The 27,855-nt window shown below is 41.9% G+C and overlaps 1 protein-coding gene across 4 annotated transcripts; it reads left to right on the top strand.

Moving 5' to 3' along the window:
- Positions 1-24,251: 24,251 nt before the first annotated feature.
- LOC147642104 (uncharacterized) lies at positions 24,252-26,469 on the top strand. Of its 4 annotated transcripts, none has more exons than XM_086802936.1 (3): positions 24,252-24,545; positions 24,781-25,586; positions 26,131-26,469. In XM_086802936.1, exons 1-3 carry the CDS (start codon positions 24,395-24,397, stop codon positions 26,281-26,283), a joined length of 1,110 nt encoding a protein of 369 aa, XP_086659062.1. In that variant the 5' UTR covers positions 24,252-24,394; the 3' UTR covers positions 26,284-26,469. The 4 variants fall into 4 exon arrangements, with proteins under 4 accessions (XP_086659062.1, XP_086659090.1, XP_086659082.1 ...); XM_086802964.1 differs by having other exon boundaries at positions 24,258-24,545; positions 24,790-25,586; XM_086802956.1 differs by having other exon boundaries at positions 24,258-24,545; positions 24,787-25,586.
- Positions 26,470-27,855: the final 1,386 nt, after the last annotated feature.

Here is a 27,855-nt window from a genome sequence, read left to right as displayed (position 1 = left end):
GATGACCTCGACAACTCATTAGGACTAGTGATGTGTAACTTTTAAGTTACTCCACTCTCCTTGCTTATTCCATACCATCGAACAAATCGGTCTTCGATTTGAGCAACGTCAACATATTTATGAGTACCTCGATACTCATGAATGTGGTTCGGTAATTTAAAATGTTGATCTAGAGTATCTTTCACTCGAGGATCTTAATTTTATTAGCAGCTATGTATTAGTAGTGAGTAACTACGTACCCACTATCATCACACTAGTAGCTCCATACTAGTCTGTGAGTAACTCCGTACCCAATGGCGTACCTCCCCCGAGTGGGAGTACCATATACAACCATCTATAACAAGATGCTGAAGTCACTTGCTGCTAAGAAGTGACTACACAAATTGACCCCTGCATTGCACAGTGCAGTACAATTTCTGGTATTACAACACTAATATTGGACGTCCTTATCATAGAGGTCAACTTAAAAACTAGTGCATAGGTCTTGTGGAGTCTCGGCTGACCTAACCACACCACTGGTGACTTCCTACAAAAAATGTGGCGCCGAAGTCACCACCTATGTACTTTAACTCTGTAAAGTACATGGTCTTCATCTATCATCTATGGAAAGTTGTAAAACATTCCCGCGAGATGGATTTTTATCACCCTAAAATTATTGTGCACTATTTTAGTGTGAAGAGCTTTTTTCCTGGGTACCATGGTTCACCCCAAGCTCATCTTTTGCTAAATTCTCCGATTTAACAAAAGATATGTCTGCCTCCGAACACTCCGGTTCAGCCCCAGACTTTGAGTTTACTTCTTAACACTCCGGTTAAGTCAAAACTCACCAGATACAGTAGGATTTACCACTAAGCTCTCCGGGTTAGCCTTCTATCCTAACTCAGCCCAAGTTTATGTACACTTCATATGTCGGATCCGATACTAACAACAACCAGGCTCATCTGGAGTGAGATACTACTCACTATTGCCATGTAAAACCTTATTAAATCCATGGAATGCTCCACTCATTCCCAAGGGTGTTACGACTTATAGGGTTTACATGCACATGAACTTTGTAAGCAAAATAGCCTGTCATGCAATATTACAATTGCTTATGTAGGAAAGTAATATATTTCCCAAATTCATATGGTAGCATTTAAAATGTGATCACAATTGCACACTTATGTTGAACATAGGCAAGACTACGCTTGCAAAATGCTATAGGGCGTCCCCCATGCATGAAACTGTCCAACCAAGCTAGTCTTACTGCTAACCTCTAGATTTAGATCACTTCGGAACTAAATCACTCTGTTAGCACTAGCACACCATCATGGTCTTGCTACCTAGAGCTTCTCCGAACTCGTAACTGGGTTTTATCCCATCTTATGGCTATATTTGGTAATTTTCAAAGTTCAAATTTTATCTTGCACACTTTATCACTACAGACAAGTGTACATACAGACCTGCCAAAGAGTCAAGTTACATGCACAAGTTTTGGCGTCCCATTCCACCAAGACTACAATTGATTCCGTGAGAATTTGATGTCCCATACCATCAAATTACCACTCAACCAACTGATGTGACATATAAAAAGGCTCTTTCCCCCCTCGAAAGATCACCACAAACTCTCGAGCAGTGGGATGTCAACGCATGGCAATAAAAAGAAGAGAAAACCATGCTTGTAAGTTTAAGAACAGTTTTCTTCGATCAAATTGTATAAGGGCATTGAGCATTACATCTCAAGACTATACCCCTTCAGATTTGTTTGTCACTACAAAACAAACACAAATTTGTCCGAACAAAACTTTAACTCTAGCAAGACGATGCTCGCAAAAGTGGAAATTGAAATCTGGCGAGGCTACGCTCCCAGAGTCTAACGCTAGTCATGTCTAGAGAGTACGTTGCTAATGGGGTCATGTGATCAAGGCTACTAGCAGGTAATCGACAAACGCGACCTCAATCCCAGCTATCTTAAATGCCATTGACCAATTTGAGAAGTCATGACCATGGCAAGACTGCGCTTGCAAAAGTGTCTCTACGGACTACATTTGTTCGTCACAATGGACCACATCCAAGTAGACATTTTTCATTGGGTCTAAGCACATTGGAGTTACGAACTTCTTCTTGTGGACTTTCAACAAGAACAATGTGTCTGATCTGCTCTCATATTACTTTGTGGTAAACCACATGGTTAAACCACTAACAGAGAGAATTTATATCATGTATTTATGTATTGTCAACGAATACTTCTCGAACTACGCGAGAACATTACCATCGATTTTCCTCTTGCCACCTTAAAAAAATTCTAGTGCACTACGGCACAATGTGGGTATGAGTGCACTTACGACGTGACACCAACATGTGCACGCCATGACATGACATGTGTGCAAGACTGTCAATGGTTCAGCAGACATGGGCACGCTACGGCACCCTTAGACGTACGTGCACCGCACGAGCAAGTGCGTTACGCCACAAATGGCCAGGGTGCACTACGGCACGACTGGGTTGGACTCTACCAATGCGTCCACAACTGGTACCAAACATTGGAGGATGCAGGCATTGCGCATATTCTCGCGGGCTACGGTCATAGACGTGTTCACTAGGCACAACGGCCATAGAACGGCTTTGTCTCAAAGGACTCGGCACTACGACCGTGGGATTTGTCTCTCTCTTAGCACGCGGCGCTACGACCGTGTGCGGTGGGTCTCTCTCGTTGAAAACAGGCACTACGGCCACACGGCACGACGGCCGTGTGGGTTGGTTTCGTGGGGTGTGCAGTTGTTTTGGGTGTTATTTTTATTTTTTTAAAAATGAAAAAAATATAAATAATAAAAAAATAACGGCCCGGGCCGGCCCTCGCCGCTTCGGGCGTGGCCGCCCGCCCGTGGGGAGTGTTCACAACAGGCCCTATTCTGGCCGGTCGTCCGTGCCAGCTCGCTGGGCATGCCCATATGTGGTATCAAGGGTTGGCCGCCTATATTTTCATTATTCATAAAAAATGAATAATTAAAAATATATTAAAAAAATAAATGGTTTTTTTTAAACCCTTTTTTTTAACATCTTTTTTTTTTTAATTTTCCTGGCCGTTGCAGCGCTTGGCCGCTGCTGTTGGCGGGCCGGTCCCTGGCTGGCCGGCGTTGGCTGGCCGCCGCCGTCGCCGCCATCGCTGGTTGGCTGGCTGGCCGGCCTGGTTGGCCGCCACCGCCGCCGCCGCCGTCGCCTAGGCTGGCTGGCCTGGCCGGGCCTCAACAGAGCCGTCAAGTCCACCCGCCCGCCCGCCAGTTATTATTCACAGTCAGTGTCTTCGCCTGGGCTGCGTTCGCCCCCATCTTCAACGCGAAATGATGCTTCAACGCCTTGGGGCTGGTGTCGCCCCCCCACACGCAGGTCAACGGGCAGATTTGCTAATGTTCGCACCTTTGTGCTCTTCAACGTGGCCTTCGCCGCCTTCAGCAGCAGCTCCACACAACGCTGGCCGCCTGGGCTGGCCTGGGCTGGCCGCCGGGCTGGGCCTCAGCAGGGCATCTCCAGCAAACGCTTCAACGTGTTGGGGCTGGTGTCGCCCCCCCACACGCAGTTCAACGTGGCCGTGGGCTGCTTGTACAAACTCTTTTCGCAGTATGCTGTTCTTCCCCCCACGTCTCCCACACACAAAATCTTTGAAACGTTTTCGTTCAGACAAGCTTCAACGTCTTCTTCGCAGACAAGCTTGATTATCAAAGAAAATTTATTTCGCATAAAGCTTCAACGCAGAGAAAAAAAACGAGCTCTTACCTGCAATTCTTATTGTTGTGTGTGACGGGGAGAGAGAGAGAGAAAGAGAGAGTTCTTCCCCTCCATTCTTCCATGGCTGCCTCCCTCCACACCTTCCATTCGAGATAAGGATAAGGAGACGAATGGTCGAAAACCATCGGGTGGGCTCCGGTCCCCCGGTCACGCGCGGGCTCTGACAATCCCATCGAACCACGCTCTGATACCAGTGTTACATTCCCGTAACGCCGCTACGGGCATTACCACAAGAGGGGACGGCCTCTGGCTCACCACCCAGCCATAGAGGAAGAATGAGGATTGCCCCTCATCCCCCAGGCTATATAGTGTGTGGCCTGCCGTCCACACTAGCCTGGCCGCCCATGACTCCGCATGGGCGTCCTCTCCCACTGAACCCCGGATATGGCCATCCGGTCTGCCCCCGTCGGTCACAGCATTACAGCCTACGTGACAAAAAGTAAAGTCATTGAGAAAGCCTTTTAACAAAGAAGGATATGTTCATCAAAAGACTTTGGAACTTATACACACATATCTATGGGGTCCAACACAAACATAAAGCATTGGAGGAGCAAGGTTTTACATATCCTTCATTTATGATTATTCAAGGAAGTTTTGGATATATTTTTTAAAATCTAAAAGTGAAGCTTTTAATAACTTTTAGCAATTCAAAGCAGAGACTAAAAAGCAATTCAAAGCAGAGACTAAAAAGCAATTCAAAGTAGAGGCTAAAAACCAATATGGTCACAAGATCAAGATCTTGAGAAGTGACAATGGAGGAGAGTATATGTCAAGGAAATTTGACAAATACTTAAAGCAACAGGGTATCAAAAGACAATTAACTCCAAGATACATGCCACAAAGGAATGGAGTGGTAAAAACAAAGAATCGACACATTGCAGAAATGGCAAAAAAGAAGAACTGACGCATTGCAAAAATGGCAAGTGCTATGCTTTATGAGAAGAACATGCCATATTAATATTGGACAGAGGCCTGTAATATGCAATTTTCTTGATTAATCGATCTCCACATGCCATCTTGATATTGGGTAGAGGCATGTAATTATGTTCTTTTCTTAATTAATCAATCTCCAACATCAATTAATCCAAACATAACTCCAGAAGAGAAGTTCATAGGATAAAATCCTAATATGGAAAGCTTGAAAATTTTGGATGCTTATGTTATCCACATGTGCCAAATGAGACACGAACATAGCTTGAGCCAAAATCTTTGAGAAGTGTGTTCATTAGAATTGATTTACAAAAAGGTGTCTATAAATGCTATGATCCTACAAAACAAGAAGATGTATGTTAGTATAGAGATGTTAAATTTGATGAGATCCATGGATGGTATGATAAACATGAAGAGATCATCATCAGTGAGCCAAGTGAGGCTCAACCTTTACGTAAAGAAGTAAAAGAGGAGAAAGATGTAGGCCTTCGTACCATCACTAGTGAGCTAAGTACTAGTGGTACTCATTATTTATCTCATAATTATAAGGCCAGATATTTCTCATGCACTTAGAGTAGTAAGTCAGTTTATGCAAAACCTAAGGAACCTCACATGATTCTATAAAAAGAGTCTTGAGATATGTCAAAATCATGGTGAATCATGGACTTCACTATTGGTGTGAAGATGAGTTTAAACTTCATACATTTTGTGTTACATATTGGACATGTGATCCGTCAACTCTATAGGCATGTGTTGCTCAATTGGGAATGGTTTTGTTTCTTGGACATCAAAGAAATAACCTACAGTCACCTTAAGTACTATAGAAGAAAAGTATAGAGCTTCAACACAAGTAGCATGTGAAGTTGCATGGATGTAACAACTCTTAGAAAATTTGGAGATAACATTGAAACCACCAGTACCTATAGATAGTGATAGCATGAGTTCTATAGAGTTAGTAAAGAATCTAGTGTTTCATGTTTGCATAAAACACATTGAGGTACATTATCACTTTATTAGAGAAAAAGTGATATAAGGTCAAGTTAATCTAAGATATATGAAGGATAAAGATCAGATTACAGATATCTTCACCAAAGCATTGGCAAGAGAGAAGCTTAAAAAGTTTTGAAGACTACTTGGAGTTGAAGACATGAACTTGAGCTTAAGGGGAGTGTTGAAAATAGACAAGGTCAAGTTAATCTAGGATTTGTGAAGGATGAAGATTAGATTGCAAATATCTAGCTGGCTATCCACCAAGTTGGCCAAATGCCAACTTGGACTTAGTAGATAGTCAGCCATTGATCCGCTTAGACTATCTACCTAGTGGACTACTGGAGTCGGCTACTAACCTACCATAGGCTATTTTTGGCAACCTCTACCAAGGGCTACTACACGTGGTCCTCGTGGAGAGCAGATATATATCATGTCTTCATCCTCAGTTTTATATCACACCCTCGAGCACTTAGCCCTATAGTCTTCCTCTGTAGCTGCACTATTTTCTCTTACAGGTAGTCTAGCCCAGTGCACTCCCTATACGCTGGGGTGTGCAGACAGTGGGCCTTCTTTGTACTCTTTGGGATCATATAGTGGATTGTCTTGGCTTGGCTATTCTCATCTCTTGCTATTGTTCATGGTTATTGTAGTTCATTGTTATTTCAATACTTGTGTTGTTATGTTCACTCATGTTCACTGAGCATATTCACATGAGCACCTTGCATACCTTTTCCTCATCATAGGCTTATTTGCACTATGCACGAGCACTTGGTAGGGATTTTAGTAGCCGACTCCAATAGTCCACCAAATAGATAGTCTAAGCAAGTCACCATCAATGGCCAACTATCCACCAAGTCGACATATGGCCAGTTGTCCCGTGGTGGCTGGCTATACACCAAGTCCAAGTCACCGCCTTCCACTTTTGCCATGTCATCTAGAGCTGTTCCCATGACAAGGGTGCTGGCTACGATATCTTCACCAAAGAATTGGCAAGAGAGAAGTTTGAAAAGATTTGAAGACTTCTTGGAGAAAGTGCTACAAGGCCAAGTTAATCGAAGATTTGTGAAGGATAAAGATTAGGTTACAGATACCTTCACCAAAGAATTGGCAAGAGAGAAGTTTGTTGAAAAGTTTTGAAGACTACTGTTGCCATATATATAGGTAGTGATGTGTGTGAACACACTTAGGACTGCCGGGGCACTTTTTCCCTCTTTAGGAGGTTTTTTCCCTCGGCTTGTATATACGCCCATCATTCTAGGGCTAACTTATCTTTGTACATTGACACAATCTAATACACTGTGTGTTGTGTGCATTCTTGCTTCTTCTTCTCCAAGCTTTGTGTGCTTTTTTGTAACCCTAATTTCAACAATTGGTATCAGAGCAGGCATCAGCTCCCAGGGCTACGCCGCTAGCACCCTCCGACTCCCGTTCTCCGATTGAGAAATTTTGACAGTGCAATTTTCTACAAAAAAACAAGCATACGTATTCTATTGTGGACCGTGCTACATAGCATGAGTTGTTTTCTATTCACTCTTTGCTTCATTATAGGTAGCTTTTGCATCAGTTTCAGTCAGTGGCCATGGCTGATAACAGCAATGATGTATTTCGCATGTTGTCTGCTCTACTGATGACATATTGGATGGAGACAGCAACTACCCACTTTGGGCATACATGATGCAGCATGTTTTGGTTGCAAAAGGAGTGTGATGATGTACATCCAGGTTCTGTGGATGTAGGAACTGTTGAGGATGTTGCAGGTTCTAGCAGCTCTACTGTTGCTACTATTTTACCCACTGCTGAACAAGCTCGTTGGGATGGTAAAGATGCATAGGCTCATGCCTTGATTGCACTTTCTGTCAAACGTAACATCACTCCACATATTCGTTCAGCTAAAACAACAAAACAGGCTTGGGATATTCTAGCTGGTTTGTATACAGGTCGTAATGAGGCAAAAATCTCTTACTTGCGTAAAGAGCTAGAATCGAAGATTATGCAGGAAGATGATGACATGATGACATGAATGTTTTTCTTGCTGAGATTAAAGATCTCAGCAAGGAACAGTTGATTTCTACAGGTGAGATTATTCCTGATCATTCTCATGCAGACTGTTCTTGATGCTTTACCTGAGTCATATCAGACTTTTGCTTCCATGTGGAGACTTGTTACTAAGGACAGACCTGATGTTGTCAACTATAATACTTTAGTCAAAGCTCTTACAAGAAGCGTAGTCGAGGCAAAATAGGGCTAGGCAGCGTGCAATTGATCAGGCATTTGTTGCTGCCCAGCAGAGAAGAAGTGGTAAGGCAGCCCCTTCCACTGTTTCTTCTCCTATTAGTAGGTCTGCAACTTCTTCTCCTTCCACAGGTAGCAACAATAGGTTTGAGAAGGCTCTTGATAAAGGCAAGAAAAAGATCAGGGTGCAACTATTGTAAGGCAACTGATCATGTCATTAAGAATCGCCCTAAGCTAAAGGCTAAAGAGGCAAAGAAGAAAGAGTCAAATGCAGCCACAATAGCAGATGCTTCTATAAATGCAGATTCTGCAAATGTTATGCAGGATACAGAATGGGCGTTTAGCGTGTATTGCCAGTATGACCCATCTGTACATGATGCATGTTTGGCAGTTTCTGTTGACTCTGATGTATGCTATTTTGACAGTGGTGCTACAAAGCACATTACCTCACATCGTGATATGTTCACTTGTCTTGAGGCTATCCCTAATGGGAATACTGTCACATGTGCCAATAATGCTTCTTACCCAGTGAAGGGCATTGGTAAAATTATGCTTACTACTGCAAATGGCAGCGCTTTCACACTTTCAGATGCTTTGTATGTGCCAGGGATAAAGAAGAATCTATTGTCTGTCTCTGCACTTGCTAGACTTGGACTTGTAGTCAAATTTGTGGATGACAGATGTACTGTTTATGATTTGACTTCTGGTAATACGATCTAGCACCTTGTTTCGTGGGATGTATAGGCTCAATTCTTATGACAAGTGTGTGGAAGCAAACGTAGTTTCTGATGAAAAGGCAGTTTCAGATGCAAAACTATGGCATGCTCATTTTGGTCATCTGAACTTTGCTAGTTTGCTGCTGCGTTTGCAGAAATTTGATATGGTTGCTTAATTTCCCCCTCTTGAGGCATCATTGAAACATGTTTGTGAAGGCTGTATTTTGGGCAAAATGCAGCAATCTGCGTTTCCAAAGGATGGTTCTGTGTAGGCCACTCGCAAATTGCAACTTGTACATAGTGATGTATGTGGACCTATGCAAACTCCGTCATTTGGTAAACACTTGTACTTCGTGACTTTCATTGATGATTACTCAAGGCATGCATGGGTATATCCACTGAAGGCAAAGTCCGAAGTGTTTTTGTGCTTCAAACAAATTTTGCTTATGGTGGGGCTGAAAATGTATCCAATTGTACTGTGGGCACTCTCCGTTCTGATCGAGGGGGGGAGTACATGTCTAAAGAGTTTGATGCATTTCTGGCTAGTCGTGGGATAAAACACCAATGTACAGTGCCGTATACCCCTCAGCAAAATGGTATTGCTGAGAGGAAAAATAGGACACTTATGGAGATGGCACGATGTATGGTCAAGAGCCAAGCTTTGCCACATGCGTTTTGGCTTGAGGCTGTTATGTGTGCTGCATACGAAGCTTGGCATGGCAGGAAGCCTTCTATTGGTCACTTGCGTGTCTTTGGTTGCTTGGCCTATGCTTTAGTGCCTGTGCAACAACGTGGAAAATTGGATGATAAGGCTGTCAAATGCATTTTTGTTAGTTACAGTGCTGAGAGCAAGGGTTACAGATTGTATCATCCGTAGTCAAAGCGTATCTTGATTAGTCGAGATGTTGTTTTTGTGGAAGATGCTGTGTAGCCTTTGTTATCGTGTACCAAAGAGACAGGTGTGAGCTCACGGGATGTATTTGATACGTTGTTGCCTCTGTTTACAGGTGGGAATTCAAAGTGGGAATTCAAATGTAAGTCCTAATGAGGCAAATATTTAGCCTATGCAGATTTCAAACGACATCATAGATCAGCCTATTTCTGATGCAGATTTACAGGATGTAGTTTATGAGGATAGGGCTGAAAATGAGCAGGCTAGAGGTATGCCTAAATGGTTGGTGCAAACCTTGCGTGATAGTAAAATTGATGCACCTATGTCTAGTCGTACTCGTTCAAGTTTTTAGCATGCCTCTTATGCATCAGATTGTTATGCTTTGGCGGTGTCTAGTATGTGTGAAGAGGAAGAACCTCTTTCATTTGATGAGGCACAAAAAGCAAAAAATTGGTTGGCTGCAATGCAAAGTGAATATGATGCTATAATGAAGAATGGAACATGGTCTTTGTGTGATTTGCCTATTGGTAAAAAGGTCATTGGATGTAAGTGGGTTTTTAAGTTTAAACGAAAGCCAGATGGCAGTTTTGATTGCTATGAGGCTAGACTTATTGCAGAAAAGGGCATTGATTTTGATGAGACCTTTGCTCCCACTTGTCGTATGACTACCATTCGTAGCATTTGTGCATTAACAGCTCATAGTGGTTGGAATGTACATCAGTTGGACATAAAGACTGTGTTCTTGAATGGAGATTTGCATGAGGAGGTGTATGTATCACAGCCTCGTGGTTTTGTTCAAAGAGGCCAGGAAAACAAAGTGTGTAGGTTGAAAAAGGCTTTATATGGTTTAAAGCAAGCTCCACAAGCTTGGTATGAAAAGATAAATGCATATTTGACTGCACATGGTTTTCAGAATAATCCAATAGAAAGCACTTTGTATATTAAACGTGCGGATGATGTACATCTAATCATTGCTCTCTATGTCGATGACATGCTGCTCATAGGACCAAATGAGAGTCATATTGCTGATTTTAAGGCTGGTTTGAATGCCTCTTTTGAGATATCAGATTTGGGACATTTGCATCATTATTTGGGGATACAATTTAAGCAGTGTGATGGAGGTATTGCTTTGTGTCAGACGACAAAGTAAATTGAGACATTGTTGCGGAGATTTAGTCTTCTTGAAGAGTGCAAGCCTATTGCTACTCCAATGGAGACATGTTTGAAGTTGAGTCTTCATGATGCTGGAGATCACTTTGATGTCACACTCTATCAGGCAGCTATTGGTTGCCTCATTTATGTATGCATTACGAGGCCGGACATTTAGTTTGCAGTCTCACAGGTGAGCAGGTTTATGCATAGCCCAGGGTCTCAGCATTGGAAGGCAGTTAAACGCATCTTTCGTTACTTGAGTGGCACCATACATCTTGGGTTGTTTTATCCCAAAGGGGGATCGTTGCCGCCAGATTTATATGCTTTTTCGAACTCAGATTTACATGCTTTTTCGAACTCAGATTGGGCTGGTTGCTATGACACAAGAGTGTCCACAAGTGGTTTTTGTTTCATGCTCGATAGCTCATGCATATCTTGGTTGAGCAAGAAGCAACCTACTGTGGCCACTTCTAGTTGTGAAGCTGAGTACAGGGCAGCTTTCAGAGCTACAGTTGAGTGTGTGTGGCTCAGACGGCTTATGGTTGGCTGACTTGGGTGTTGGACAGGAGTCTGCCACCTCTATCTACACTCACAGTCAAAGCGCATTGGCAGTTGCGAGAAGCCCAATTTTTCATGCTCGCACAAAGCACATTGAGGTGCATTATCACTATGTCAGGGAGAGACTCTCAGTAGGAGAGATCAGCTTGGCATATGTGCAAACACAGGACAACCTCGCCGATCTTTTCACAGAGGCGCTTCCTCATGAGAAGTTTGAAGCTTTCCGCAAAGCTTTGGGCTTGCTCCCCTTTGTGGACTGATCTACTTTGGGCATGGCACTTTCCTATACATGAGTGCTAGCTCTCGTTCACACCATCACTCCCAGGGGGGATTTGTTGCCATATATATAGGCAGTGATGTGTGTGAATACACTTAGGACCGTCGGGGTACTTTTTCCCTCTTTAGGTGGTTTTTTCCCTCGGCTTGTATATACACCCATCATTCTAGGGCTAACTTATCTTTGTACATTGACACAATCTAATACACTGTGTGTTGTGTGCATTCTTGCTTCTTCTTCTCCAAGCTTTGTGTGTTTTTCTGCAACCCTAATTCCAAACAACTACTTGGAGTTAAAGACATGAACTTGAGCTAGAGGGGAGTGTTAAAAATAGACAAGCTCAAGATGTTGGCGATAGTGAGGCAGTTCCCACAGTCAATTCTGATAGTTTAGAAAAGCTCAAGATGTTGGCGATAGCAAGGCAGTTTCGACGGTCCAAACCACGTGCACCACGGAATGTCCTAGCATATACCATAAGAAATTGTGTGAATGGCCCCTAGTTTAGAGAGTGTGTTAATTTTTAGCACTATGATGTTTTTAGCAGTTTGCTTTTCATTATTTTTAGAGATTTTACTTTTTATAAGATGTATATAATGGGCACTACCCCCTCTCATAATATAACAATCAATTTTTATCGTTTTTATCAAATAAGGAGCATGTGTATAAACCAACCTCTAGCTAAGCAGTTGCTTATATTGGTGTGAGGTGAAAAAAAGAAAGAAAGACCCTGCCTCTACAGCCCTTCCACCTCGCAAACTTGGAATAACAACACGAACGGGGGCACCACCAGCCACCAGCTGGAACTCTTCTCACACTTCTCACATAACCCACGCCAGACAGACAACAGAAACAAGGGCACCATAGACCAAGATAAACACCCAGCAATATATTTCCAATCAAAACATTATACAAGCTTCTCCCGACACAGAAGCTTCACTCACACAACTTACAAACAAACACTGACTCAGACCTGCCGAGGATACACCACATCCCCGATCACCACATGATCCACTCGCCTGCCTGCTGTACCAACCACATGATCCACTCGCCTGCCTGCTGTACCAACCACACCAGAATGAACCCGGCCACTCTCGCTCCAGAAGGCGCCCACACCAGCTAACCCTCGAGTCCTCTGCAGCCCATCACTTCTGCATGTGTTGTCAGCAGCAGCTACCCAACACCTCTCTCTCAGTCTCTATGCTGATACTCTGTCAGCCAATCCAAACTCACTTGCAGCTTATCTGCCCTTTGTCTCTGCAATGCTACCGGCCCCACCAGCTCAGTAGCAACACCAACCTCTCTCTGCTTCACTCGGCACCCAGCTCTGTCTTCTGTCGGCTTCACCTACGCGGCCCACACCAGCCTACGCACTTGTCGAAAGCCACACGCTGTCCACTCTGACTTCAGCGTCCACTCTGACTGACCGAACCAAGGCCACACCACCCTTGTCCGTCTCTGCACAAACCACCTCCACGCATGCCTTCAGCACCTAACTTGCCCATAGGCGGCTTCCACTTGACCCATCTTTGTCAGCTTCCATCTCTCGAACCCTTGCAGCTCCAGCTCGTAGCTGCACACACCTGAAAGCCCAGTCGACCAAGGCGGCTTTTTTCACTCGTACACTGTTGCCAGCCAACAGTTGCCAGCCCTCTTGCCTTTGCTTCGCTTCTTCCTCTATCAACCACGCCTGTGCAAGGCGGCCCACTAGCTTGCAGCTCTCTGCGCTGTCAACCAGCTTTGCCTTCTTCGCTAGTTCCTCTTCACACGGCTGCGCTCCAACCACGCCAGCCCACGGTTCTACTAGGCGGCTTGCACCTTGACGCCAGCACCCGTAGCTTCCCTCTGCTCACACTGAGGAGGCCCTCCAGTCCCTACACGACTATCACCCACTTTCTGCAGAGAATGACGAGGTCCCCATCAACAAAGCGACCTTTCCTTGCTTTTGTCTTCGCTAGCTTTCCACGACTCGCGTTGGCAACTTTCCAGAACTCGCGTTGGCACCTGCTCAGGCCTCCACGCCTCCTTTTTTTCAGCTGGCCATGTTGATCCCTTCTTTATTTTTTTTTAATTTTATTTTGCCTGAGACAGCCACCCCAAATGCCTTTCACACCAGCTCAAGGCTACCTTGGTCCTTTTATCTTTTATTACCCATGCCTCCACATACCTTCAAACACAGCTTCTAGTGCCCACTTTTTCCTTTGGGACGCCCACACACTTCAAGGCCATCGAGTAGCTGAAACCACCTGCATCTGACCTCACTCCGGGCAGGCCTGCAACAAGCCCAAAAACAAATCCATCCACACTGAACACCTGGCAACACCCTCAAAACCAAACTCTTCACAATTCCCACGCATCCATATGTACACGAGCCCAGAATACCACTCAGAAAAACGCCTGACATACTTTGCCACCCCCCCATCTGCTAGAGCATTCATGCTCAGCAGCAAAAAGCCAAAGTCTGATAGCTATCCACCATGATCAAAAGGAAATAGCAACTCACCATCCCATTTCCCAGCATCCCTCAAACACCATGGCTGCATCACTTCACACCAAACATCAACCATAGCCACAAAAACATTCACGTCCACTATCTGATCAGCATTCACCGACTCTGACCACACAGCATCATCTTCAAGCCTTTGCTCTTCACCCACAACCAACCTCCCCGTCTTCAAAACCTGTGGCAATGCAATATCTAGCATCCCATCCATCAACACCTGTGAAGGCCAAGTTTCAGCATCTTGACCTTTCTGCACACCAAAATCCAGATCCTCTCCAACAGCAGTGTCCACAAGCACTTCCAGCTCTTGTAAAACAGGCACCTCCTCACAACCATTCAGCTCACCTGGCTCAGAATCTTTGTCTTCCAGGGACCTTGCCTTTAGCATCTCAGTAACCCGCAGAAAAGAAGCTTTTGCTACACTCTCGACCATATCTGCATCCATCTCCACCTCTGGTTCCTGTTCATCCAAGCTAGCAACTTCCCAAATATCATCCTCAAGCATAATATTCACCTCACAACGCTCTTCATCAACCAAATCCACATGCATACCTTCTTGAATGTTGCCAACCCCCCTGGTATCATTGTCCAAAGACTCCTCAGCACATAATGCATCCAATGGAACAACATCCACACCATCCATCGCAGGTACCATACCACCATCCAACTGTCCTAGAAAATCCATAATGATAGGATCTTCCTCCACACTCTCCACATCTGCATCAGAAACCATCTTCACTTCATCCGAAGTCTCTACCCCATCCTCCTCCCTTGTAGAATTTGGCAAAGAATCATCCTCAAAACATCCTGTATCCAGCTTCTCTTTCTTCTTATCATCAGCCAATCCCAAGGCATCATCCTCTTTACTTCCCTGTGCATGCATATCATCCAGATCACTGTCATGTACAGCCACCACAACGTCCAAATCCAAAGAAGAATCCACTGGCAACTTCTCATCTTCACTTTGCTCCTTCACGTGCTCTTCATCCACCTGCACATGCTTTTCAAACTTTGGAAAAAAATCAGAAGGCATATAAAACATTCCCCTTTGTACCTGTATCGGCCTTTGAGGCTCCTGTTTAATCCAACTTTGCATAGGACTCTTACCCACCTCAACCAAATTCACATGCATATCCCTTGCAGACACAACACTTTCATATGAATAAATACCCATCTCCATCTGCTTCAAAACCTTGCCTTCCTTTTCCCTAGCAATCCTAATAGCATCATCAAATGACCTGGGATTCTTCAACTCAACCCTGATCCTCAAATGGGGTAACAGACCATCAATAAACAGGCTCTTCTTCAGAAGCATTGGAGGAACTTCCTGCTTTAATGTCATACACCACTTACCCCACAAACATGTAAATATACCTTCACAAAATCATCCAGTGATTGCCCATGTACCTGCTTCAAGATGCTCAACTCCTGCCAAAGCACACTAGGATCCTCCACTTGCTGAAAACGCTCCAAAAGGCCTTCTTTCAATCTGTCCAAGGTCAAAACACCATGTAGCTCACCTGCCGCATCCTGTGCTTCAAAATCCTTCAGCCAGCTTCGGGCATCTCCCTTCAAAAAGATCTTTATCAGCTTCAGAACCTGCTCTTCATTTGTGACATGATTGCTAATGCATGCCAACTCCATCTGCTCCAAATAGTCAACCACATCTTCACCCTTCCTGCCATGAAACTCCGGATAAGACCACATCATGACAGCCTGTAAAAATCCCTGAGCAATCCTCAGTGGAACACACGCCCTTCTAGGCAAAGAACAACGCCAGAGCTATCCTCATTGGGGGCACCAGAAGAATGTGAGGTGAAAAAAAGAAAGAAAGACCCTGCCTCTACAGCCCTTCCACCTCGCAAACTTGGAATAACAACACGAACGGGCAACACCAGCCACCGGCTGGAACTCTTCTCACACTTCTCACATAACCCACGCCAGACAGACAACAGAAACAAGGGCACCACTTCTCACATAACCCACGCCAGACAGACAACAGAAACAAGGGCACCATAGACCAAGATAAACACCCAGCAATATATTTCCAATCAAAACATTATACAAGCTTCTCCCGACACAGAAGCTTCACTCACACAACTTACAAACAAACACTGACTCAGACCTGCCAAGGATACACCACATCCCCGATCACCACATGATCCACTCGCCTGCCTGCTGTACCAACCACACCAGAATGAACCCGGCCACTCTCGCTCCAGAAGGCGCCCACACCAGCTAACCCTCGAGTCCTCTGCAGCCCATCACTTCTGCATGTGTTGTCAGCAGCAGCTACCCAACACCTCTCTCTCAGTCTCTGTGCTGATACTCTGTCAGCCAATCCAAACTCACTTGCAGCTTATCTGCCCTTTGTCTCTGCAATGCTACCGGCCCCACCAGCTCAGTAGCAACACCAACCTCTCTCTGCTTCACTCGGCACCCAGCTCTGTCTTCTGTCGGCTTCACCTACGCGGCCCACACCAGCCTACGCACTTGTCGAAAGCCACACGCTGTCCACTCTGACTTCAGCGTCCACTCTGACTGACCAAACCAAGGCCACACCACCCTTGTCCGTCTCTACACAAACCACCTCCACGCATGCCTTCAGCACCTAACTTGCCCATAGGCGGCTTCCACTTGACCCATCTTTGTCAGCTTCCATCTCTCGAACCCTTGCAGCTCCAGCTCGTAGCTGCACACACCTGAAAGCCCAGTCGACCAAGGCGGCTTTTTTCACTCGTACACTGTTGCCAGCCAACAGTTGCCAGCCCTCTTGCCTTTGCTTCGCTTCTTCCTCTATCAACCACACCTCTGCAAGGCGGCCCACTAGCTTGCAGCTCTCTGCGCTGTCAACCAGCTTTGCCTTCTTTGCTAGTTCCTCTTCACACGGCTGCGCTCCAACCACGCCAGCCCACGGTTCTACTAGGTGGCTTGCACCTTGACGCCAGCACCCGCAGCTTCCCTCTGCTCACACTGAGGAGGCCCTCCAGTCCCTACACGACTATCACCCACTTTCTGCAGAGAATGACGAGGCCCCCATCAACAAAGCGGCCTTTCCTTGCTTTTGTCTTCGCTAGCTTTCCACGACTCGCGTTGGCAACTTTCCAGAACTCGCGTTGGCACCTGCTCAGGCCTCCACGCCTCCTTTTTTTCAGCTGGCCACGTTGATCCCTTCTTTATTTTTTTTTAATTTTATTTTGCCTAAGACAGCCACCCCAAATGCCTTTCACACCAGCTCAAGGCTACCTTGGTCCTTTTATCTTTTATTACCCATGCCTCCACATACCTTCAAACACAGCTTCTAGTGCCCACTTTTTCCTTTGGGACGCCCACACACTTCAAGGCCATCGAGTAGCTGAAACCACCTGCATCTGACCTCACTCCGGGCAGGCCTGCAACAAGCCCAAAAACAAATCCATCCACACTGAACACCTGGCAACGCCCTCAAAACCAAACTCTTCACAATTCCCACGCATCCATATGTACACGAGCCCAGAATACCACTCAGAAAAACGCCTGACAATTGGCACATATTTATTAGATTAAGCATTAAAGTGGGATTTGAAAAGAATCTCATTTTAATATTAAAGTGGGATGATTTGAAAAGAATCTCATTTTAATATTGTGGAGTTTCTTCTTCTAATAAAGAGGTGTGGTGTGTCAATAGACTTGGGAGTTGTCCCATTCACATTCTAGCCCACTTCTATTTGCCACATGTATGGATTAGCTTCATCCACTTCGCCTTGTCTCCCATGTGTGCATAGCTTCATCCACTTCACCTTTTCTCCCTTGTGTGCATAGAATGCCATGGCATGTACCCATGGGCTCATGATACCTCCAATTGATATATAAGTAGGGCCATTTCTATATATTGATCATTAAGCGTTTCTTAGTGACGCTCTTGTTCCAAGAATCCTCAACTTAGCCATGTTTTTAGTTCTCTTCTCTAGATGTAAGAGCGGAAGAGAGTCCTTGCAGAGTTATTTTCTTACTCTAAATTATCAAGTGTAGTGGTGTATAATCATCACTCTTGAAGGTTGTCTTAGCTTGTGCATACTTTAGCTTAATATCACCATAAGGGTAATAGTTGTAATTGTGTTTGTGTATAGGATTGAAAGTACATATCTTGCAAGATAGGGCGATGGTGAGGTGTTAAGAGATTGAGAGTGATTTATTATTCTATCCCTAGAGGGATTTTGGATCCACTCCTTCCTCTTGACATGAAGAGAACCCAAGGTAGAAAATGAAGAAGTCAATAGCATGCTTTACTCCATCACGAGAGCATCTCCATGAAGGAAAGATGAGGTTAATAAATCAATAATCAAGTTGCCCATCAACCAATTTTAAAATTTATAATCTATGTCTAAAGATAAGTTTTGTCCTCACAAGCCTATTCCATAAACAACTTTGTAAACCAAAAAAATAGAGTTCCTTTGTTTATGTTACATAGGAGAGATATTCTCACAATAATTACATATGAGTTAGAGAGATAGGAAACCCTATTTTCTTCATGCAATTCTCATAGCAATAGCATATGAGCTAGATAAATAGGAAACCCTATTTTCTTCATGCAATTCTCATAGCAATAGCATATGAGCTAGATAAATAGGAAATCCTATTTTCTTTATGATGATTGAGAGAGTAGGTGAGAGGATTATCATAAGGAGATTCTATTTCTTTTGGGAAAAAAAAAAAAGAAGAAATGCTTGCTCTTATCTTGCCATAAATAAAATAGGTCTCTCATTTAACTGAGAGAGAGAGAGAGAGAGAGAGAGAGAGAGAGAGAGAGGTCCCTCTATGTCTTAATTTTAACTGAGATATGATTTTTCTAAGGTGAACATTCTAGTGAGAGAATGCGATTTTAACTGAGATATGATTTTTCTAAGGTGCACATTCTAGTGAGAGAATGTGATTTTTTAAAAGATGCGCATTTAATGAGATAAATTAGAAAAAAAAAGAAACTTAGGTTAAATTAAAAAAATGAAACTTAAGTTAAATGGCCAAGTTTCCATTTGCATAAATTAATTGGGACTTTCCCATGTGTACGTGTGCACCCCCTACACATATTGGAGCTAGAAAGGGATAAAAAATTTAATATTGTAAACTTTCACAGAAGAAGTAAATGAGTTATTTCTAGGAAAATTAACTTTTAATAATAAATCATAAAATATTCTAGCGTGTGTGATCATTAACCTTGGTAAAAATTATAAATAGAGAAAAGTGCACACTTTAATTGAACTAAGATTGAATGGGTAAAATATGTAAATGGAGAAAAGTGCACACTTTAATTGAACTAAGGTTGAATGAGTAAAAATCTAAAGTCTAAGATTGGATGGTAAAGTGTAAAAGTAAATTTTGGCAAGTAAAATAAATATTAAATGAGGAGATAAGCATGGAGACTAATAGATAACTCCAACTATGCATACATGAAGGAGTTAACTTGACGTACGAGTAGAAGTATGTGGAAGTGGTTGGGTGCATGGAAAGGGACACAGGATGCATGAAGTCTAAGGTTAAGTTACATAGAGTTGAAGGACTTAACTTGATGTATGAGTAAAAGCATGTGGGGGTGGTTGGGTGCATGGAAAATCAGAGGATGCATGAAGTCTAAGGTCAAGTCACATAGATTGTAGACTACTAACCACCTTGACTTAACTAGGGGAGCTTGTGGAGTGGTCAGCCGTCATTTTGAAGTATATAAAGGCCCCCTTGCCCATGAGAAATCCATGACTTTTTCTCTTTAGAAAGGAGAGTACTTTTTGTATAGAATTTAGTGTTGTTACACTTGTTCTTTAGTCATATGATTACAATACCTAGGCTTCATTTAGGCCCAAAAAGATAACTAGTACAAGATCTTGGGATCATCAAGAAAACTCGAAGAAGGCTTCTTTGTAATGCACAAAAGGTATTGCACCACTCTTATAACCCATTCATCAAGATAAAAATAGACCTTTAGCTCAAATTTTATAATTTCTTATATTTATTGGTATTTTTTAATTATCAATTCCATGAGAAAATGGGTGTAGGTTAAATCAAATTGATAGACCCTCATTTTTTGCACAACCCCCAAGAGTAAAGTACTCTAAGGTCCAAATTAATCTTACAGTCTTAGGAAAATTAAATCTATGCTTAACCTTGTGGATACCTTAATAAATTAAATAAATTCTCTTGTTACATGTATTTTAGTGAAAAAAAGGATTAGAATGGGTTGACCCAAGATCTAGGGAAAATTAATATTTAATTAATTTATGAATAGCCTTAGGTTGATTAATCCCAGAGAGAGAAAATTACCTTAGGTGTACTAGTATGCATAAATGAGGTATACCCAAGTTTAATATAAATTTTAGATTACTATGTGGGAGATTAAATTTAATTCGATATTTTATACAAATTATGAGTTAGGGATACCCCGTAGAGAGAGAAGGAGCGATTAATGGTACAAAGAGAAAAAGTAGAGAGATAGAGCATCACACAAACTTATTGAAAGTACTTAAGAATTATCAGGTTTGGAATTTTAGATTCTCTTTTAGGAAAATATAAGATGAAATTTGCAAAGATAGGTTAGAATTCTAGAGAGAGATTATTTTAGAAGTGATATAGAGTGAGATTTCTTGTTTAGATGCATTAGATATGTAAGGCTGAATTATGGGAAATGCTATTCTAAAACCATAGGTTTAATTTCAAAAGAATAAAGGTAAATTTATTGAAAGTAGGATATGTTGCTAGTGAATTTGATAAACCTCTACAGAGGACCTTATATTTTTAGAGAGAGCAAGTTCTATTTAATCCATAAAATTAAGGGCATTGGAAGAAAATTATCTACGCCAAAAAAATGCAAAAGCCATACCTAAAATCTTGGAAAAGAAATTGCTAAGGAAAAGTCCCATGTGCATTAGTACTGTGCACAAATTAAATACTCTTTTTTAGTGATACGTTAAAGCCATAGAATAGAGATTGGAAGGTTAAGATAAAGTCTAGAAAGAGTAAGGACTAGAGAGTTTAGATTAAAGAGATAGAATCCTTAAGTCATGGTAGAAATTATCAGTTTATTGATAAGAAGGAATAAATCCCAATTTTCAAAAAATCAAAAGTTGGAATTGGTCAAGATATATTTCAGAATTATAAGAAGAAGAATACTCCTAATTCTATATGTATAAATGTGCATTAAAGAATGACAAAAAGACTCGTAAATATTTCCAATATCGTATCGAGATAAACGAATGACTAGTGGTTGACCTTAGAATGACTCTATGTTGTCATGTCAAGATTGATTGTGTGGATTCCAAAAAATTGGTGCCTAACATGGTTGATGTTTGTGAGATAGGGGAGGAGCAGTGTGATGGCATGCATCAACCGAGGTGCTACATTGATGATTGTATGTACATAGCGCTTGAACAGTATTTTTTTTGTTGTGGCCGTATGCCACATTTTTGGATTTTATATTACTCCATCCATTTTATATGGTTGGGGTTTTGATTCATAAACTCACATGCTTTAGTCATTTATTTTATGCAAAAACCTTATATGCATGGCCACATGATTGTTTATGTAAAAGGGAAGCCCAATTTTGGCAAGGAAAGCTATTATTAGCTCCTTGGCTGATCTTTCTAATATGATTTTAAATACCCACATGAGAAGAGGGAGCCTCTCATGTTGGGGAGGAGCGAGATTACACCCAATGCTCTTTATCTTGTATGCTTTGTCTTGGGTTGTTTAATTTTCTTATGTCAATTCAAGCTATGGTTATAGATATGTTTGTGGTTAATTAATATCTCCTTGTCCAAGATCCTGTCAAGAAGCATGTACTCAATAAGATGATAGAGAGAATATGATCTTCAAGGGCTAGAAAATACAAGTGTTTGAGCTAATGAGATTTTAATTTATATAAATACAACTTAAGTTATGGACACTCACACTTGTTTGGTGCCCAAAACTCACTTACTTACTAGTCTAGTCTCTAGCTCTTTAACCTATGAGATCCCAACTTAGAAAATAAGGCCTAGGCACATCCTTGGGCATACCCTATTATCATCACGGGCATCTAGTGGTACATTCACCTATTTACACAATGCTTCGACTCAAAAATAGCTTTTCATCGAGTTATCACTACAACACATTCGGAGCGCAGCAGTGTTTTCGGAAAGCAAATATCGAGGATTTTCAAGATGCTTAGCAACAATCTATCACTACTTCGCAGCGCTTTTAGCAGCGAAATATCGCTGCCCAACAACGAAATAACGCTACTCGGCAGCGTTTATATCAACGAAAAAATGCTGCTATACTGTAAAAATATCCCGCTTCTTTTGCCGCCGCGTAGTTTTATCTTTTGAATACAATAAACTTGTACTCTTATATGCTTAAATGCTTTCTCCCTCCTCGATGTTTGCTCAAGTAGCTAGGAAATTTGGACGAAAAGTTAGCCATTTATAATAAATATAGTATAGACTTTATGCTTACGTAAGAGAGAATTTTAAATATTTCTAGAGTAGAATGATGAATCTCCTTTCTCCCCCCTCCCCCTTGCTCTCTTTGTCTCTCTCTCTCTTTCTTCTCTATTGGAGATCATCTCATCTTCTATTTACATTGGAGTGACCTTTAAATGCCTAGTCTTACGAGAGGGCATGTAGCCCTAGCTATCTTGTCTAGTGACAATGTTCAAGGCCCACTTCAAGGAGCCTTACACCAAGTGTTGGCTTTTTGACACTTTGTTGCGCCATGTAGCAATGCACAATGTATATTTTTAGTCTTAGTACTTTCATTAAGAGAATTATGTCTTATAAGAGGCTATTACAAAAAGCAAAATGAAGGGCATTATATGTCTAATAGGAAAGTACTAAAGTTTCCACAAAAAAGAATCACATGCACCACATGTGTTTGTATTTGACATTCTCGTTTAAGGTCAAGTTAGGAAAACCAAACGCTCAATCGAAGCTTCATTCTAAGGTCTATGTGACTAGAATTAATCATTTACATGAAACATTTGGGGCATATTGTAGCCTTTTCCTCCTTAGAAGAGTGTTTGAGCTGAAGATTTTATTGCATATGAGAGCCTTACTCTTGCAAAAAAATAGTGGGAGCGGGGTATCCCATTAGGCCTAATTTCCATGCAAAAAATTTGGGATGGCTAGCAATGCTGAAATTTGAAGCCTTCAAAGGACATCAAAGAAGGGCTCTTAGAAAATAGGGTTGCAAAAGAAGGCTCATATTTTAAAATTTTCTCTAAATTTTACACTAAACATACATATTTAGTTAACTTTTTGTCGGTGAAGCTAGTTTATGGCCTTCAAATTAAATTGAAGGTTGGGGTAGGCCTTGGTTAGCTAATCTCAACCACTAGATTTGAAGGTTAGGGACGGCTTTAGTTACCTAATGTCAAGCATGAAAAAGCTGTCCTTTAATGTAATTTTCACAGCTTAAATTGAGGAAAACAGATTGTAATTTTGCCTAGCCTTGAATCAAAAGATTCACATTTATGAGATTTTAGTTATAAAAGTGAGAATTTTGAGATTTTAGTTATAAAACTGAGATTTTTCAGATTTTAGTTATGCAATTCATTAGAAGTTGGAAACTTGGATGTGAAGAGATAAAGCACGACACGTGCAGCGAGAGAGGGGTACGCTACCGTAGATGGGGATGTACTGTGAGGAGTACTATTTGACAAATGATGATAACGATGGTAAAACGACGATCAAATATTAAATATTTCTGCGACGATCAAATATTAAATATTTCTGCGAAGAGTAGGATGGGCTCATCACTCGTCACAATCTCTCTCTCGAGTCTCGACTCTCTCGCACTGTCTCGGGAGTCGGTCTCTCTCTCTCTCTCTCTCCCCCTTCCACACACGGTCTGTCGTCTCTCTCTCTCTCTCTCCCACCTTTGGTCGTATATACCCTTGTCTATCGTCTCTCTTTCCCACCGTTGGTCGGATATGCTCTTCTCTCTCCCCACACACTCTCTCTCTCTCTCCTCTCTCCGTGGAAATAAAATAAAGTCATGGTGGTGGGGGTGGTGCCCGCGTGCGCGCCCACAAAAAGCTTAGCTTACTACCTTGTTTACGACAGTTTAGTCGCTTTTATCGAAAGCTCCCTCTCTTGACAACTCGCCACTACCAGTTAATGCGTGTTTCTGTCAATGTTTTTCAAAAAAATAATAATAGAATTATCGCCAGCGCAATTTGCAGCAATGCCTGCGCTGCCTGCATCATTGACTATTTCACATTCACATGCCCCCCTTCCTCTTTTTTCTTTTTTTTCTTTTGGGAGGGCATGCAGCTACTAGTTGCAAGAAGATTCCCTCGTCTTCTCTTCCCCCTCCCCAAACCGACCCCCTCTCCTCCTCCTCTCCTCCCATGCGCTTAATCCCTTCACAGCCTGAGTGAAATGGACCCTGAGAACCTAGTTGTTGTCTTCAAGCGTTCCTCATCTTGGTCTGTTAATGCAAGGTCTGCAGCTGGCAAGCCATTAGCTGCTTTAACCCAATTTAAAACCAGACTTAATCATGCTGCACACTACGGTTCCACTTCAATTACAGGTATCAATTTCACATTTCCCGTAGAGCTCGGTACTCGGCTTTTCAATATTGTACTGAACCTAGTGCGTAGCGTTATAGGCTTATGCGTGGTGTATTGAATTTGGTGATATCAGTGTGGCCACCATTATAAAGGTATTAAATTTACATTTCGTAAGCTAGAATTATGCATATATATGCATACTGTACTATTGAATCTGACTTTGTCTATATGCCTTAATATGCGCTGATTTTGCAGCAGCAGCAGAAGTCTGCAATTCTCAAGGTGGCCCTAAGCCTGTAGATGAGCTGATTGATCTGGCTATGAAGAAGAAAGGCTCTAAGTATGATGTAGATCTGTGTGGAGTTCTTGCCAAAGAGCATGTTGAGTGCACTAGTACGATACTCCCAGAGTCTGTGGCAGAGCTCACATGGCTAACTCACCTAGATGTGTCAAAGAACCGGTTAGCCACCTTGCCTGATTGCTTGGGGGACCTTGTGAACTTGACAAGCTTAGATGTGAGTGAAAATGAGCTAATCTCATTGCCAAGGACCATTGGAAAGCTCAATGCTTTGGTTACTCTAAGCATTGAGAAGAACAAGATTGAAGAGCTGCCTTGGGGCATAGGGCAATGCAAATCACTAACTAAGCTCAATGGGGACTTCAATCAGCTCAAAGCTTTACCTGAGGCGGTGGGAAACCTTGGGAAATTGAAGAGTTTAAGTGTGCACCTTAATTGTTTGAAGAGTTTGCCAAGGACTATGGCTACCATGACAAGCCTAGTGGAGCTTGATGTGAGATTTAATCACTTGGAGGCCATCCCTGAAAGCCTTTGCCTTGTAACAAGCCTAGTTCGGCTCAATTTATCCTCTAACTTTACTGACCTTAAAGAGCTCCCCCAATCCCTTGGTAGGCTTCAGAAGCTCAAAGAGTTGGATGTTAGCTTCAATCACCTCACTTCTCTCCCTGACTCTTTTGCCATGCTCACCAATTTGCAAGCCCTTAACCTTGAAGGCAACCCTCTCAAACTCCCCCCTTTGCAAATTGCAGGACAAGGAAAAGAGGTATGGCTCGAATTGATTGATAAAACTCCCTTTAATCCACATACAATTTCCGTTATCTGCCACACAAACTTAACGGAAAATCATGCTTTTGCCACAGTTACTCAAATCTCAGTTTCTTCATCGTTTGTTGCATAAACTCAGAATCTGTATTAAGTGCACGCAATTTCTTCCTCATTGGCCATATAAACTCGATGTAAATGCACTCTATCAACTTCATCATCATTTGCCTTGGAAAAAAAGCACTCAGTTTGTCTTCATTTGCCATGAAACTCAATGTCAGTTCACTCAATTTCTTCCTCGTCTGCCACATAAACTCAATATAGTTGCACTGATCACTGTTCCCTGTTCATCCGACACACACAACTCCATGTGAAATGCATGCAGGTTATTCATTGTTTGCCACCGTAAGCTCGTGTGGACGCTCTGTTTGATGTGTCCGCCGCATGAGGATTCTATAATATTTACAGTATTGCATATCAAGTGCTGTTTATAGCTACATGAATGACTAATTCTAACTTGCTACTTGTGTATAATTGTTTTACAGGTGGTGCTGAGCTACATGATACAGCATGTGGAGAGAGAGCGCACGATGATGAGAAAGAGGAGCCGTGTCGCAAAACTCGTTTACAAAATCGTGAGGATGATGAGGAGAAGGAATGGAAGAGTGAATGGAGGAGATCTTCATGTATTGGCATGAATCGAGATGAATCTAATTACCGATCACTTGATGCAAAATCTATAGAATCAACTTAATCTATATTTGCAGGCCAGTACTCATGTCAATTAATTGTACATATCAAAAGAAACTCCTAAGTCAACACCGTTGAATAAATTGTCTCATGCTTCAAGTGTTAGAAATTCAAATTGGGTTGTACGGTTGTAATTTTCCTAGCCTTGATTTTAAAGATTTGAATTTTTAATTTTAAAACCGATTAAACCATGTATTTTTTCAATAAGAATCGATTAGAAAAAAGGTTTATTTACATCCCATGCCTTGTAATGGTGGAGCTCTTATCAAGGGGACCTAGGTTCAAGTCCCACCATAGAGGAAATCTTGTGGATTGCCGGAAGGTGTTGTGAACCACTTTCCATGGATGCTTGGTATTATCAAGTTAAGAAATAATATTTAGTACATGAAAGCATATCTCATGAGTAATCTCTACCAATATGTGTAACCCTTGATGTTCAAGGAGTGAAGCATCTTTCGTTATCATTTCATTTGGAGCTATTTGATTTTTTTTTAAAATCATCTTTTGCCGTACTACAAAGAGGATGATGTTTTCAATCAACAAAAGTATCGATAGTTTAGATGCCAAAGAAAGCCACTTGCTACTTGGGTTTGGGAAAAGATAGTTCAACTTAGCCTAGAACTTGTTCAACTTTAGGAAAAACCTTTTCAAAATTATGGGAGAAGGGAAAAAAATTTCAAGATTTAGTTATATTTTGCAAAAAATATAAAGGAAATGCCTGGTCAAAATGATAATTTCCTCCTCAACCATGGGCAAAAAGGATTCATGTAAGGTTCAGTAAAAAGAGTTCCTCGGACAAGTTGCTACTATAGCTTATATGGAGTTCACAATCTCTCTTCTTAAGGATCGATTTTATGGTTTCCCAACTAAGGCACACTGTAATGGTTTCCCTGCTAAGGCACATTGTAATGTCAAGTAGAAGTTGAAAATTGTAATATTTCAAACAAAGACTTCTTCATCAAATGCTTGTTGGTATCTTGCATGAGACTTCTCTTGATTGTGCACAAGGTTTTGCATCTATTATACTTTGTGATGATTGCCATTTGTACATCATAGTAAAATATATGCCTTGTAATTTATGGTATATATAAGCAATGACATGTACCCACAACATATTATGTAACATAGTTTCTCAAAGGAGGATATGTTCCCTGCACTATGGCTCATATATATGAAAATTTAGATCAAGTTATGAGTTAATTAAAAAAATAAAGTTGTCTGAACTTTTCTAGGATCTCAAGTTTGATATACACATAAATTATAAGCCACACATGATGCATTGTTAACAAAAGATGCAAAATGAAGTAACATAGTTTTTTATGTGCCACTTAAGATGAAAATGTCTATGTTTATGTTAGCAAGCTGACAATATCAACATGATCTTACCTATCTAGATAAGTTAATATAGCTTCTTTAAGTCTCCAAAGTTGACAGACTCTAATAATATGTAAAATGTTTAATGGTCCATGCAAATATGTGAGAGACAATTTTTAAATATAGAGGGAGGATAAAGAGAAGAA

The sequence above is a fragment of the Cibotium barometz genome, chromosome 1 (assembly GCF_041138505.1).
Source record: "Cibotium barometz isolate CiBa-2024 chromosome 1, ASM4113850v1, whole genome shotgun sequence".
Lineage (NCBI taxonomy): Eukaryota > Viridiplantae > Streptophyta > Polypodiopsida > Cyatheales > Cibotiaceae > Cibotium > Cibotium barometz.
Note: the sequence above shows the minus strand (reverse complement) of the source record. Positions and strands in the feature narration are given on the sequence as shown.